Below are 17,300 nucleotides of genomic sequence, written 5' to 3'. Positions count from 1 at the left end.
GAGAATGTTGCAAGTCCTACAAAAGAGAAGCAATGTTAGAATAAGAGTTGACCAGGGAATGATACGTATTAATCAATATTATAATTATAATCAATCAATATAAGTTGACCAATGATAATTAATTCCTGCATAGTATAGGAAAAAATAATCGGTATTATCTCCTACCCAACTTCATTAAAATAAAAAAAAAAACATTTAATTAGTGATAGCAATTAAGTATTATGCTAAGTTAGTAAGCAATTAGTATAATTATTATTAATCGATCTCTTAGTTAAGAGAAAATTGTATATGGGAGCTAATTGTTTGTAATGTATATATTAATAAATGACTGCATCTGAAATAGAAACACTATTATTAAAGTTAATAAATGAGTTCTAAAGATGTTTGGTTAAAATGATGACACGTTAGTCGATGAACATTCAAAAATGTCAAAACTAATGCACATAGTTGCAATAGATTTTCTAAGATTAGTCCAGTAAAGGTCAAGATCATGCACGATTAACTCGTACACTATATTTTGATGATAACCAATATTTCAAATGAATAACAATCTTAAGGACACCTACAGGCCACGGGTAACCCACTATCCCTCACTTATAATATATGTAAGAGCTCTCTTACAACAGTGGTTCTTTGAACAATGGAATCATGCCAACTTTCAACGTTAAAACCGGACACAATGTGCAGCTAGAGAACTAGCTAAATTGATTAAACTCAATTGTAAATTGCATTTTTGTGAAATACTCGTTATGTGTGCTTACAATTCCTTATATATACTCTTAAAGTCACAAATAAACCAATTTTAGTTTGAAGTCCAAATTCAACACAGAATCGAACAAACATCTTTGATCATTGTTATACATATAAATGATGGGGATTAAATCTAATCTCATGCCCCCATGTGTCGACCATAATTCTCAAAGGTTTTACCGAACAATCAATTCTATGGGATCAACTTCCATTGTGATTCCAACATTCTAAAGTTGTATAATTGAGACATACACGCATCATTATCCTCCTTGTACCAACAATTGTATTTTTCCTCTTGGTCATTTTCTTTGAACGGTAATTGTTCATTCTTGCAACTTCTTGAGGTTGACAATGCCAAAAGCTTGATTTTTCGTTGCCAAACGTTTATCTGATACCATATTAGATTCACTAAAAAGAAATCCTCCAAGAGTCAAGTTTTTTAATCTATGTTATGAATCAAAGTAGTATTGTACATGAGATGGAACTCCATATTTATAAGGGATTAATACACAAATAGAGCAAAAGAGATTTAACTTAGGAATGTATCTAAATGACTCTATCTTCCCTCCATCAAATTGTAAGTATACATAACAAATCAAGAAGGCTTAACAAGTAGTTCAACAGATGGAAGTGATGTCCATAGTCCCCTCCTTTACAGGTATACATCAAGAGCATAATCGAATAGGAAAGTTCGCTCTTTTATCTCCCTACAAATGTGGTTGCTAGAAATTCAAATATTAAAATTCTTGTGATATTTTTCAATTGGGTCTCCTTTTCAAGCTACTAGCCATATAATCACTATTTCTTGCATGTTTAAACTTTGCCCACCAACATTTGAGAGGCTTGAACTATACGGCCCGTATAGTCTTTATTGGTCCTATATGAGCCTGAACCCAATGGCCCTAAGCAAACATCTGCCCAAAGGGGGAAACACTTTTTGTTTTTGGAGATAGTATGTGTTTTCCTTTTTCATCTTTCCATATTAAAGTCGGGAAAGATTTGAAATTCTTACCCAGTCCATAGTACTAATAGATCTCATTTGAGCACATTTATACATAATAGAAAACAAGCACCAGACAAGTAAATATAATAAAACAAATGAACTATCGTGATAAATTGGGATATTTGTAATTCATTAAAAATCAAATAGTTATCAAATAAGACGCTAACAACCTCAAAAGTGTTTAAACCACCACCAAAAAATATTGGTCTAAAATGGAACCTGTTTCATCCCCTTCTCTTCTCATTCTTTCCATGTTGCTTTTTATTTGGCAAATGGTACAATTTAACCCCCATAATTTGCAAAATGTTATCATTTGGTCATTGTATTGCTTTTCTAAGTCACAATGTCAATGATGGTAATGCAATGTTCATTAAGACGACACAATATTTTTTAATATCCTCGTGGCAGTCTCCATCGCTTGGTGCCTAAAGACATGTTCCCCTATCCATGCTCATGTAGTAGTACTTGTCGACTCGAACTCAATAGGCACACTCAAACGTAATCGCACGACTATGCCACTTGGCTTGCCTAACAAGAAAATTTTCAAACTTTCTCGACAAATAAAATCATGTTGCTATAACCCTCGAGGTGATCAGGGAAGAGAATCTATATCTTCCTAATAACATCAAAACTATTGCACTTTCAAAATAAGAATAGAATGACCCTCTCTCAACAATCATGTCTTCCTAATAGGTTAATAAGAACAAAAGGAGGCAAAGAATCTTTTATATTTCTTCTTAATAACATAATGTCTTCCTAATAGCAAACACATTAGGATGGTCAACAAAAAGCATAGAATCTTTTCGTGTCTTTCTAATAAATAAAACTGTGATGTGATGATTAGGAAAGAGTTGAGGATCCATTGTTTGACAAAGAAAAAACATCTCTAGAATAAAATATTTACCAATTATCTCTTTCAACTCTGTTGATCTCCATCATCCTTGGCTCAAATGTAGGGCATCATTTCACTTATCTCGCCCAGAAGATCAACCCTGCTTGTATCACAATACAGCTCAAGTGAGATGCCAAACAACATCGATACCAAAAGGCACAAACACTCTTAATCACTCATGAATTGAACTCTTTTCAAACACTAAGAAAACTTAGAGACGAGAATCCACTACGATGAACCTCTCTCAGTAATTGTCTTCCTGATTAGGAGTCTGGGACAACTAAAAAAAGTCGTCAAAATACAACCCAAGTATGATACCAAGCAACATCAATATCAAAAAGCACACTCCTAATCACTCATGAATTGAACTCTTTTTAAACACTAAGATGACATCGAGATGAGAATCCTCTTCGTTTGTTTGTAGTAAGATCGTGTCTTTGCGAAACATCTTCAAGAGTATATGACAATTAAAAAACATCTACAAAGAACCTCTCTCAATAACTGTCTTCCCAATTAAGAGTATATGACAATTAAAAAAAGAGTCGGAATCTTTCTCATTTCTTCCCAAAATCAACACACTGATGTTTAAGAAAGAGTTGAGAATCTTTTCATGCTTTCCCAGTGACATTAAGATGATCAGGAAAGAGTTAAGAATCTCTTAAAGATATCCAGAATAAAATCATATGAAAAAAGAAATATATAGAGACAGACAACAATCTGAACCATCTGTGTGGGAGTCAGTCATAAAATATCAAAAGAGAAAAGGTGTTATAAAAAATTTATGACAGTGATGCCTTTTCACCCATTACTCTACTCTATATTTTCACCTTTTTAGTTATATTATGTTTTATTATATACTAGAAAGGAAAGAAAAACCATTATTCTTTTAGTTTCAAAATTCAGAAACTCAACTTGTCTTTTGTTCTTTTTCTCTTCCTATTATCAAAGATCACTATTTATGTCAAAATTCAAAATTTCACTAAATACAAAGCTAAAATAGAATTAGAAAAAAAAAAAGAGGTATAACATGAACAAGGGAATCTACCTCAGAGGATTCTGTTATTGACCACAGGACCAATCTGAGGCTGAAAAAGATTGAACAGAACAGCACTTTGTGGACAGCAAACCGATAGGGCATTGCCATTAGCAGATAAGCTCCATCCCCAACCGCACCTATTTGGATTGACAAATTCCAAAGCAAGACTCCTTTCCAACATACACATACACAATACAATATGGATAATATTTAACCATTCATCACAACACAAAGCACACCTTGCAAAAGAAAACTCACCATCATATTGATTCACAATTGTTCATCGAATTACTAATTTAAGAAGCTAACAGAGAACAAAGCAATGGGGGACCTGTTTATCACATTTAAAACAACAAACAGAGAAAATGAAACCCTTTTCAATTTCCTAGAAGTTGTTCAAGAGAAGAGGAATCAATTCAAAAGATATACCATATAATTTTAAAGATCTGAAAAGAAAAATAGCCATTGACAGCTTCTTTTTCTTTTTGTTTTTTTATCTGATGGAAGGAAAAGGAAAACTCATTCTACACAGTGACGACCAAGAGAGAACAAGATCCCGAATTTACAAAAGGGTGGATTCGGTGTTCCTATCCCCTCTCTGTACTAAAAGAAGAAAGTTCAAAAGAAAAAAAAAAGGGCCAAAGGAAAAGGAGCTTTGCTACTATCGCTGTGCTCTCATAACCCTTTGTAACACACCAAAGAAAAAAAAAAGTTCTTTTTTTTTCCTTTTTGCAAAATATAGAAAAGGGAAATTAATGGAAATACATCGACGGACCCATAAGGACAACAAAAACTGACCCACTAGAGAAGAAATGCAATAGCTAATTAGGGATGGCTGAGGACACCTAAATCTTAACAACTTTGTCAAGCATAACAGTAAGTCCACTGCTCGGCATCGCCAGCACCAGAATCCACAGCACCATTGTAATCAGTCTCACTGCAGCAGGAAGATGCACTAGCCAAATAAGGCATATTGCGAAAGGACATGGCCAAGCTATTGGCTATGCCCTCACCACCATCATCATCTTCCTGCCCAAACTCTTCAGCTCGGTGCTTGAGGGTCTCGAACATGACTTCGGGCTCATGCTGCATCACTCGGAGGACATCCCCACATGATGGCCCAGGCACAGTGCGAGTCACCGCAAAACTATGCGGTCCATCACTCTGCATCACCCGAACCACACTCGGGCCACCAAACAGGTTGTGAACGCCACCGAGAGCCTCCTCATAAGCCCCACCCAGAAACATCCCAAGATAGTATCGCCCACCTCCTCCACCTGACAAATTACCATTGCCTTCCAGCTCATGCAACGGCAAACTCGACTCACCACCGATGAACTTATCAATCTTACCATCACTGTCACAGGTAAGATCAGACAGCACGCCTCTCACTGATGGTCTCTGATCAAGACGATGAATGGGAACAATAGGAAACAGCTGGTCGATACCCCAGAAATCTGGGATTGATGTGAAAACAGAAAGGTTCACATGGTAAGTTCTTACAGAGTCCAACTCGCCAACAGCCTTTGAAATGAGAGCACAAAGTCCATCCACTGCAGCTAGTTGCTCCATTCCCAAACATCCATCCTTGAATTTCTCAACGCAGCGTTGTTTCAATTGGTCTGCATACAGTAAGCACGTCTTATACTCACCCATATAAGCCGCAGCCGAAAGGTTCTGATAATCTACGCGAGCATCGTCTGTCAGCCCATCAACAAGATACTGAAGTTCAAGCGAGCTCATAGATGGGGCCTCATAACTGCTAGCAGAGACAGCCTCAAATATCAAAACGGAGTGATGAGAGACGATTGCTCGGCCACTTTCACTGCAAATTATTGGGTGCTTCACAGACCTACGGTCGCATACACAACGGACTGCATCAACAACCGCAGCAGCATACTCCTCGAGTCCATAAGCAACAGATAACTCAGAGTCCGTAGACTTCGAACCGTCATAGTCAATACCCAGACCACCTCCAATGTCAACAACTCGCATATTGGCACCGAGACGGACCAATTCACAATAGATCTGAGCAGCCTCACCAACGCCATCGGCGAGCAAGGCAGTGGAAGGGATCTGGGATCCAATGTGAAAATGTAGCAATTGAAGGCAATCAAGCATATCAGCCTGTTCAAGCTTCCTAACCACCCGAAGAATCTGGGTGGTCGTAAGACCAAACTTCCCTTTCTCGCCAGAGGTAGAGCCAAAATGTCCAGAATGTTTTGTTCTCAGCTTCGCACGCATGCCAACCACAGGGCGAACCATGAGCCTCTTGCTCAAATCAATAACTAAATCAAGTTCTTCCTCTTGTTCAAGAACAATCACCGTGTTCAAAGCAAGCTTCCTGGCAATAAGAGCCAAAGAAATATACTCCGCATCCTTGAAACCATTGCACACCAAAAGGGCATCCGAATTCCCTTTGCACAAACAGCTCATTGCCAGGAGAAGCTCCGGTTTCGACCCAGCTTCAAGACCAAAACGGAAAGGAGATCCGGATTTCACGATGTCTTCAACAACAAACCTATCCTGGTTACATTTGACCGGATAAACACCCTGGTAATGAGAACCATATCCCTGAGATTGAATAGCGTAATCAAATGCCGACTGGAGAGATTCAAGACGGTTCTTAAGCACATCGGGAAAACGCACAATAAGAGGAAGCTGCAAGCCAAGACCACCAGAGCAAATCGGATCTGAAGCCTTCTTCACAATTTTGAGCAAATCAATCTCCTGATGGGGCAAAGTAGCTGTCCCATAAGGACGAACAGCCATATTCCCAGAAGCATTAACAGAGAAATAAGGAGCTCCCCATCCATCAATCTTGTAAAGGGAAGAAGAAAGACAAGGAGACCAAGTCATACTTTCAGAGGTGGGAGCAGAGTCGAGAGAGGTGAAGATGGTAGTCTCCGGAGGTCCGCCGGAAAATAAGACCGGCGACGGAAGAGAGCTATCCCCAGCAAAAGCGTAGCCAGGAGGAGGAGCTACAGCAGCAGCGTCCACGCAATAAGCTAGGGCCGGCATCTCTCCGACGACGGATCAAGAAAAGAATAAAAAGAAGAAAATGGAGAAGAAAAATTCAAAGAAAGAAGAGAGTAAAATAGTTAGAGAAATTTGTTAAGAAAAAGGAATGATGATAGTTTCAGAGTTTGTGCAAGTGGGGGCTTTAACACCCGCCGAGGCCGAGGCCCCGGCTACCCCCCCAAAAGAAGCAGAAAAAGTAGCTATTTCCACTGCCAAATTTACCACAATCCCCTATACGCTTCCAATATCCCACCGCGATCCGCTCAGAAGAATTTCACAAGAACAAGACACAAAATCAAGCTACGAAATCAGAAAACCACCAATCAAAGCTTTAATACCGAAAATTTCTTCACCATGCAGATCTGGAAATCAAAGAATCAACACAAAAACCAAAATCCAAACCCCAAAGGATCGGGAAATAAAAAACCAGAATTGCAAATTGCTTCAACAAACAGAAATCGAAAATGGAAACAGGGAGAATTTTCAGAGCAAAGAGGCGGAGAGAATGAAGAAGATGAAGAAAGAAACGGAAACCTAACGGAGAAAACGCGGAGAGAAATGTAGAGCCGTCGGAGACGACGGAATGCGTTTAAACGAGGTTAGAATGAGCGAGATTTGCATGCATAACCAAGCGTCCTTTTATAGGAGAATATCTCTCGGGTTCGGGTCGGATTTTTCGTAGCAGCCACCCATCAACCCGATAGTTGATGACCCGATAATATTTCTCGCGATTTTTTTTTGTAAATCAATTAATTAAATTTTTTTTAGGGAAAAAAAAGGACTAAGATTCTATTTCTTTTCTCTTGAAAGTTAATGGACTAATCAGCGTCGGGTTGCCGCGTGGCCTACTTTCACGCGGGACCCTCCATTAACCTATACATCTCCCGAGGCTTCGCCTTCGGGTTATCCTTGCTTACGTGGCGTTCATTTGTGAGTTTTATAATTTAAATAATAATAGTTAAAATTATAAAAAAATATCCCTGGATGGGTTACATCTTTCAATTATGTCCCAAATTTTTTAACAATTTTATTTTGATTCTTCGAATTTGAAGTTATTTTTTCAAAATAAAATTTTTAGGAAGAAAAGTTTATATTGACTTGTGTTGTTTTTTTAACCAACAAATCTAAATACACAAATCAAAGAAAATCTAGGTTGATTCAGTATTTGAGTTTTTCTCTCCATTTTTTATAATAATTTATATAAAATATAAGGATTGAATTCTTAGCGATTCAAATACAAAACACAAGCCAACTTACCAATAGTTTAAAAAATCAAGTCAACTTTCAAAAACTAAAAAAATAACTTTTTTAAAAACTTAGTTTTATTTTTGAAATTTGATTAATAATCAAATAATTATACTTAAGAATAGGATGCAAATCATTATAAAAAAAAAAACAGAAAAGAAATAGGTTTAATTATTAAAAACTAAAAATAAAAAATAAAATAATTTCCAAACAAAAATTTATTAGATTATAAAGATAAGTAGGTACCAACTTTCTTTATTTACACATTTTTGTTTTAAGTCGAACTTTAAATTCTAAGAGTTAAAATGAAAATTTTTAAAATTTATACGATTACATCGAAGTCTACAATTGAGGGATGTTTACTTTTGTTTTTTCTTGGATAAATTAACCAAAAAAATAATTAATTTGATATTTACTTTTTTTATTTGGATAAATTAACCAACAAATAATTAATTTGAAAATCTCGTGATATAATGTGATAACGATATTGACGAATTAAGAAGAAGAAGGTAGTAGGAAGTTTCGTGGATTAAGACCCAAATGACGTGGCAAGATCCTGACGGTTCACCTCATCAAATTCAATCAGATGAATGAAAATTGGTTTCTTTCTGCCAAATTTGAATGAGATCCATTGAGGCTTGAACTTTATGGGTTATTCACTTGGGCTAGGATACGGTAGGAAATACGGTAGTTCTCGATTAGTTACAGTTAACATTATTTTAAAATCTTCATTTGTTATTGTATTTATTATTTTACATTCATCAGTTTTTATTATTTGCGATAGTGTTTACTATTTCCTTCTCGAATTAAAATACTTTACACCTCGAACACATATTATTATTATAACCCAACTATAATAATCTAAGATTATAATAATCAACTCACTGCCTCAAACTATTAAAGTGTGGCCCTTGCACTATCAAATTTACAACCACCTATTTGTTGAAAGTGATTTTAGAAAAATTTAACCGCAAACCAAATTAAATAATATAATAGAATAAGCGTGTAAAAATTGATAGTACTAGCTTTTAGATTTAGCTTTTTATAAAATTCTAATAACTTCCTAATCAATTAAATAAATATATTATAATAATATTCTCCTATATTTTTACACATATATTTTAATTTTAACCATTATTTTTCTTGAATTTTTATCAAATAATTTAGACAACATTAGTTAAAATTCAAATCATATAAATTAAAAAAAAAAACATATATTATAATAAGGATTGTTTTCAAGTAAAAGAAAATGAATCAACTTTGTCTATTAGTGATAGACCACGATAGACAGTAATAGAACTCTACCGTAAGTCTATCATTTAGTGATATTAGTCTATATGGTCTATTACTGATAGACAATAACATTTTGCTATATTTGAAAATATTTTCAGTAATTTTACCATTTAAAACAATTGATTTATAATAAATTATAAATTAATTATCAATGTGAAAATAATTAAAAATAATAAGTCTACTACGATCCATTTAATTAAATTACACAAATTTAGTATTAATTTATCTAACGTCGTAACTAGTTTCTCTAATTTTAAACTAAAATTTACCAAATACTATTTTACTTTCTTCCACTATTTTTTCAAAAAGCAAAGTTGACAACAATTATTTTAAAAGATACAACAACCCAAAACTAAGTCTCGATATAAAAAGTTAATAAGACAATAAATTGGAGTTTCTTAATCGTGGACCCAACAACTCCTTAGGCTTTGAATTTATAGGGTGGAATATTCAAAATTAATTTTTTTTAGTTGAGGGTATGCGTTTAGAGTGGTTGAAATAGGATCATATTATCCTTAAAATTTATAAAAGTTAAGCCAGGAAAGATTCTCATTGACACAGTAAGCTAAACTAAATGGTAATTAGCAATATACACTATCTTCTAAAATCGAAAGTTCAAATTTTCATACTCCAGTTATTGTATTATAAAAATAATTGGTGAAACTCGCATTAAAATTGAGTGTTAAATTTTATTTTCTTGGAACTTTATCCTTATATTATATAAACACATTTAATCCCTAATTTGTTATTAATATACACGAAAAAAAAAATCATAAAATCTCAATAATATTTTTTTTATGATAGATTTCAGACTAAACCGGAAAAAAGTAACAAGATAGGAATATTAGGACTTTAAAAAAATGCATTAGATTCTTTGTAGAGTCAAAATGCATCTGTTCCTGCATGGACTCAAGGTAAAAAAATGTGTTAAGAGATTCGATTACTCATTCAATCGCCTTCTCCTGCTGGGTGGTACCCTCCTTTGATGAACACTTGAAAATTAGACACTAATGCTACTTTAAGTTGTCATATCAAATATATTGGTGGTTTGGGGTAGCTGCTTTAAGACCATTTAATTGTTTCCCTTGCTAATTTTAAATTTATCTCATAGTGCAATAAGGTCAAAGTTCTCGAAGCAATGACTATTTGTGATGGCCTCATGGTATTACATCTCTTTAACGCTCAACATATCGTTATCGAATCTAGTTGTCTAGAGATCATTAACCTATTGAATGACGTATTTGTGGATCATACTAAAGTCTCCTTTTCATTGATGAGGTGAAATCCCTCACGTATGTGAGTGTGTTGTCACAATGGTTTGACGCACTCACTTGTGAATAAGACGTTGTAAGAACAAGTTTCTTTCCTATCCAAGTTCTTTACACACTTTCATTTGTTTGTTCCTCTTGTATCTCTTGATGTAATTCCATATTTGTTTGTCGTTGTTAGGTATTCCTAAAAGCAACATTCATTATACGTTATAAATTAATATAATTAAAATAAATAAATAGTTTATTTATAATTAAATTTAGCAAACACTAAAAATCGTTAAAATTCTCTCATAATCACATTTTTAACATTTGCGAAAATGAATCTAAACCCATTTTAAATAGGATCTAAAACTATTTTACACCTCTAAATTTTTGTTGGTTATTAAATAAGAAAGCTAAATTCTCATATACACATAAAACAAATTCTCATAATTTATTTTAGATTAAAAATAGGTTAAAACACTATTTTGATTTTTATATTTCGAAATTTATTCTATTTTAGTCTTAAAATTTTAATAGATATTAAAATCAATATAACAGTTAGTTTGTGGCTAATTTTTAAAAAGTAATAAAAATAAATAATATTTAGTCTCTAACTGTCTTTCCCCCCTAAATTTTATAAATAAATTAACATTGAGTCTTTTTTAAAAAAATAAAATTTGGGTATGTTTGAATTATCCATGGAAAAAAATGTTTTTCAAAGACGAATTTTCTTTAAAACACTTTTTATAAACTTTGTTTGTAAATAAAACACTCATATTTATTGTTACGTTTTTTAAAAAAGTGCTTTGTGCACGAGTTTGTTTGGTTTGTTCTTTTATAAATGTTAAATTGCTATAAAAAAAAAATAATCATTAAATGCAATGAAATAATAATTTCAATTTTATATTTAGACATTATTATCACTCAATAATCTTTAGCTGTGAACTACAGTGACCATAAAAAATAGGAACTTGGACAAAATAGTTCATTCAAACACACCTTTAATTATTATTCTTATCATTATCTTACCAAACTCTTAAGAATAATAATAACTTCGAACTAACAACATGGATTATTTTTAATATTAATTGATAGTATTAAAAAAAAAAAAAAAGAAGCAAAATTTAAACATTTAAAAATACACCGAATAAAATAAAGTGATGCAAAGATGATGTTTGATTTTGATTTTCTTTCTATTTTATCTCCAAAAATTTTAGGATGGCCGAATCATATCTATAAAACTTCATGATTTAACATTTTACATTGTAAGTACATCTGTTTGTTAGATTATTAATCATAATATTAATTGGTGTCAAGGTTTCAGTTAAAACCGCTTAATAATTGAGGCTCCGTTTGGTATTTATTTTATTTTTATGTTTTATTTTTTAAAATTAAGCTTATTTTCTCCCTATTTTTAATCAAGTTTTGCATATTGTACGATGGTTGAATTCTTAACCAAATTCCAAAAATAGAAACAAGATTTAAAAACTACTTTCTTTTAGCTTTAAAAGATTGTCTTTGTTTTTTAAACCATCGGTAAAAAAGTAGATAACAAATGAAAAAAAAAAAAAGATTATTGTCTATAGGCTTAATTTTTAAAAACAAAAACAAAAAACTAAGATCTTGTTTGATAATCATTTTGTCTTTAGTTTTTTATTTTTGAAAATTAAACCTATTACATCCCAATTTCTTACCATTATTTGCATCTTTTTCAGTACAATGGTTAAATTATTGGTCAAATTCTAAAACAAAAACATGTTTTTAAAAGCTACTTTTTTTTTTAATTTTTCAAATTTTGGCTTGGTGTTTTAAACCATTGGTAAAAAGTAGGCTTAATTTTCAAAAACAAAAACTAAAAAATAAAATCGTTACCAAATAAGACCTAAATAATTATCAAGTGAGACATAAAGTTAACAAAATTCACCTCCATATTTGCAAGCTTACGTTCTTTAAAAAGGAAAAAAATATATATTATTCACTATATAAATTAGATTCATCCGTGCATAACACACAAATATGATCTAAATAATTATCAAATGAGACCTAAAATTAACAAATTTCACCTCCATATTTGTAAGGTTACGTTCTTTAAAAAAGAAAAATATATATATTCTTCACTATATAAATTAGATTCATCAAATATCTGTTAACTACGTGCATAACACATAAATATGATCAAATATACCTATGACTTTAATCATAATTAATAAATTGTCAAAAATACAAATGTCATTTTATAATGGGACCTTTTAAAATATATATAAAAAAAATATTTACAATTTATAGCACAAAGCTTCAAAAGTGTTTTTTGAAAAAAAAAAATAATAGAATTTCCTTTTTAATTATAATTTGTTTATATTTTTGTAAAAAATAAAAGAAAAGAAAGATGTCAAATAATGATAATACAACCATTAACATGAAATGTTTTTATAGGCAATCAATAAATTTATAGAATCAAGTATAAAATTATCAAAGCGAGCTAAGCATTTTGACACATGCTCTTGAATTTTGAAGTTTAATTCCCTAACAAATTAGTACAAAATCAATAGAATTATAGAATAAAAATGACATTATAGATGTAATTACTCAAAATAATAAAATAGAATAATAATTTTTTTATTAAATAGTTAAGTTAATATAAAATATAAATTATAAATATATTAGTCAAATTCTAATAAGCTTAAATAACATGTTTGTATTTAATAATAAATTAGACTATACTTATATTGTTCATCTTTTCAATAAAGATCTCACCTATATAGAGAATAGAGAGTATTAAAAAACTCGTCGAGGGATCTTTTGATCGTTGAAAGTTTTGTTTGGATGAAAATTGACGCAAGAAACTTAAAACTTGTTGCATAATTTTAATAATTTACTTAAAAACTACTTATTTTTAGGCATCATCTTTTCCTCATTTGACAAAGGTATTTTTATACTTCCAAAACTATCAACTTTTTATTTACTCCTTCTTCTTTATTTTTCTTTTATTTTACCTATAATTTCATTTTGAATATAATTAATTAATTAACTGATAAATATTAATTTAACAAATTTATTTATTTTAAAAAATCAATAATAATTTATTAAAATATTTACTTATTTACATAAATTAATAATTAATTAGTTAATAATATCTTGAATATATTAATTAGTTAACTAAAACGAGTTAATTAAGTTGGTACAAAAATTCATCTGTCAATAATTATAATCTCACTCGTTGATTTTTTATAATCCAATAATAATTTTTTTGATTAATTTTAGTTAGATCTTTAATTGTTTTAGTACAAATTAGACTTTCATTATTAACATATGGCCCATTTCATTTATGTTTTAGAAAATGGGTCCAATTTTTATTTAAAAATTGCTTTTGAGGACTCCTTGTGATGAAGATAATGTCAATGAGAGTGTTAAACCTTATACTCTTGTTTTAATTGTTTCACCAACTTCTCTTTAAATTTTCACCAACCTTTTCATCTAATTCTTTAATTTTTTTCACCAACCTCATGTTTCAATCTTTCGCACGCTTTGTTCATGATTTTCATCGAACTTTTCTCTCCCAAATTTAGATCATCGTGGTTTACATATTACAAACGTTAGAAGATCTTTTCCACGAAATTATTTAGGTTACTGTTACCGTCAAAGTATTGGAAAAAGTATTCTTAGTACCTTCTTGTTATTGACAAAGTTATTTACGTTTTTCTTTTTTATGAAATCTTGAAATACTTATCAAACTCGTTTAAAGTATTAAGAAAGAAATCTCGGATAAACTCGGTTTAATTTCATGATACTTGGTCCAAATGTGATGAAACTCAATCTAAATCTTGGTTCAATTTCTTAAATACTAGTCTAAAATTCGATTAGAGCTAAATGACTTGGTCTAAATCTTGGTCTTTTTCAATTATGTTGGCATTTGAGATCTAACCCGAGCAAGCTTGAGAGTCCCGTTTTACATTGAGTTGTACACTAATTAGTAGTTGTCGTGAATTTGACTACTATGAATTCTCATGTTCCCATGTTTCCATACCATTGCTACATGTAGGTATCGTAGCATCAATCTCCATTCTCTTTGTCCATTAGATTAGATCATTAATAGATTTTTATTAATGATATGGTCTGTCTCCTAAGCTCAATCTAAATTTTCTATTTTGCATTGTGTTATATCTACAAATACTTTGGACCTAATTACTATATTATGTAATTGTTCTTCATTTTAAAATATTTGTTAAATTCATTTTTATATTTGATTATTGAAATATATTTTTATATTATTTAATTAAAATTAATTGATTTAAATTAAATTTCTAATTAATTAAAAGTAAATGTTGATTGTAATAAATATATAAACAGACTTATTTATTTATTTTAATAAAAGTATATTAATTAACATAATAAAGAATATAAACTAATTAATTTAGCATTAATTCAATAAAATTATATGAAATTATCATGATTTAATTTCGTACTATAAATACAAACATAATTTATTTTCTTTAAATACTAATAATGCTCAATGCAGCCAAACACAACAATCTCTTGTTCCAACAATTTTATTCTTAAGCATGTTAATCTCATACATCTTTTATTCTTAAATATCTATAAAACTTTAAACCAAACGTCACTAAATATTGGGTAAGAGAATCGAACCCCTTTTAGGTTAATAGTTCAAATATTACATCAACGGAGCTATATTCCTTTAGACAAAATATCTCAATTTTTGTTCATGATTATGCTAACATCCCTTAATTAAGGGAAGGATAATTAAAGTGGAAGTTAAATTCTTACCCCGACATTGAAACGTTTTTAAGTAATTGTAAAAATAAATATATTTTTTTTACAATATGTAGGATGAGAGAATCAAACATCTGACTTCACAGTTGATAATAAAAATACTATGCGAGTTGAGTGATGCTCATTTGGGGCAAAGACACATTTTTCAATTTTTTTTTTTTTTGTCACTCTTTGAAATATTTAAATAGTAAGTGTGAGGTATATGATCCAACTAGTCATCCATAGAGAATAATTTTAAAAAAAATGTTTTATCTATTGATTCGAATGACAAAGTTACTTTATTAAATTGGTTGAAATTTGAATTCTTCTCCAACGCAATTTTACAATGTTACATTTTTTTATTTTTTTATTTTTTTTTTTTTGCCATTTTTAACTTTACTATAAGATGGAAAGTAAATTGATGTGTGTGGCATGCACATGTCACAAGTATTTAAATTCTATCATGAAATACAAATGTCTAACTCTTTTGAGTGTTAGAGAAAAGATAATCGGTAAGAATATATTAAAAGTAAACAACATTTAAAAACGATGATCTAAATATATGTTTTTTAAATTTCACTATATCTATGAATTTAACTCAACGGTAATTGATATCTACTCCATCATCATAATTGTTATACTAAAAATATCAATTTTTATTTAATTAAAAAATACAGTTAATAAATGAGATGCAATGTTATAAAAATTATATATTATTTGTTTAGTGTCAAAAAAATAAATAAATAAGAGATGCAATCCAATAAAACTTGTGTTATGGGTGATTTCAACAATAAAGGATAAAAGCGACATAATAATAATAATAAAAAGGAAGCTTATGGGCCAAGAAAGTGACAATAAACGGACGAGCCATTTGTACTTGAACTTGGCCCATGGCTATAACATGGATACCTGAACTTTATGTGGAGACATAAAAGAGGATAAGGTTTGAGCATATAACCAAAATAGTCTATAAGGATAGGGTTGGGTACCTTATCCTGAGGACACTATAGATGCGACCCGCTTTGTATTTGATACAAATGATGTGATCTCGAAATTGTTCATGTAGAAACATGCGAGTGGGGGCATCCTATGAAAAAGATGTTTGCATAAGACTAGACCACGAAATAGTCATTTTTCTTTATGACGTCATTTACTGTTAAAACTGACTATTTCAATTTGATGATCTAAGGTAACTCGATCTCAATCTTAAGCTAATATGAACTCCTGTTTATTCGAAATTATCCTTTAATCTGCATGAGGTGAGAGTGGCTCAACATCATCACTCAATAAGCCTCCTATTTTAGGGGTAAGACCGGGTAGATAGCTGGAGACATAGTCCTGCAAGATGGAACTCACTCCTACCCAATTTCAAGATTAGCAGATAGATTGTTTCTTTAAGTACTGATGCCCTCACCCTCTTTATGACTGAGAGGGACTTGGTTTATTAGTAGGACCATAAACCAATTGTTCATTAGTGGATTAGTGAAGAGTTAAGGAGCAAGATATATTATAGGGGTAAAACGGTAATTTTGGCCTAATTGTAAATACAAAAAACATATGAAGGATCGATTTACTGATCATGGTTAAATCAAGTGGATAGAAATATATCTATAGTGGAGTGGCTCAATAGTTAAAGAATGTTAGTTAATTCGGTTAAAGAGTTTAACCAATTAATCTCGGATCGTTAGAGCTCATGATCTATAGGTTCATTAGGTCATCCTACTAGCTCATAAATAGATTAACCCTTAGAATATGAGAGACCAAATTTAATTTGAGAGATTTATTAATTATATACAATATGATTAAACATTTAATTATCAAACTAGACAAAATTGGAGACTTGGAAAATATTTAAGGGAAAATATTTAAGTATGATTTAAATATTTTATATATGAATAAAGATTCATATTAGAAGGTGGTGGTTTAATAATTTAATATTTGATATTAATTATTTATTTATTTAAAATTAATTGAACTAATTTTAAAATCAATTTCTGATTTTATAATTTCAAAATTAAAATTGATTTACAAAATTTGAAA

At 30.8% G+C, this 17,300-nt stretch overlaps 1 protein-coding gene across 1 annotated transcript; it reads right to left on the bottom strand.

Moving 5' to 3' along the window:
* Positions 1 to 4,092: 4,092 nt before the first annotated feature.
* LOC120087618 (arginine decarboxylase) lies at positions 4,093 to 7,321 on the bottom strand. Its single transcript, XM_039044449.1, has one exon. The coding sequence runs from the start codon at positions 6,700 to 6,702 to the stop codon at positions 4,546 to 4,548; it is 2,157 nt and encodes a 718-aa protein (XP_038900377.1). The 5' UTR covers positions 6,703 to 7,321; the 3' UTR covers positions 4,093 to 4,545.
* Between the last annotated feature and the right edge of the window lie 9,979 nt (positions 7,322 to 17,300).

The sequence above is a fragment of the Benincasa hispida genome, chromosome 10 (genome assembly GCF_009727055.1).
Source record: "Benincasa hispida cultivar B227 chromosome 10, ASM972705v1, whole genome shotgun sequence".
NCBI lineage: Eukaryota > Viridiplantae > Streptophyta > Magnoliopsida > Cucurbitales > Cucurbitaceae > Benincasa > Benincasa hispida.
This window is presented reverse-complemented; position numbering and strand designations above follow the sequence as displayed.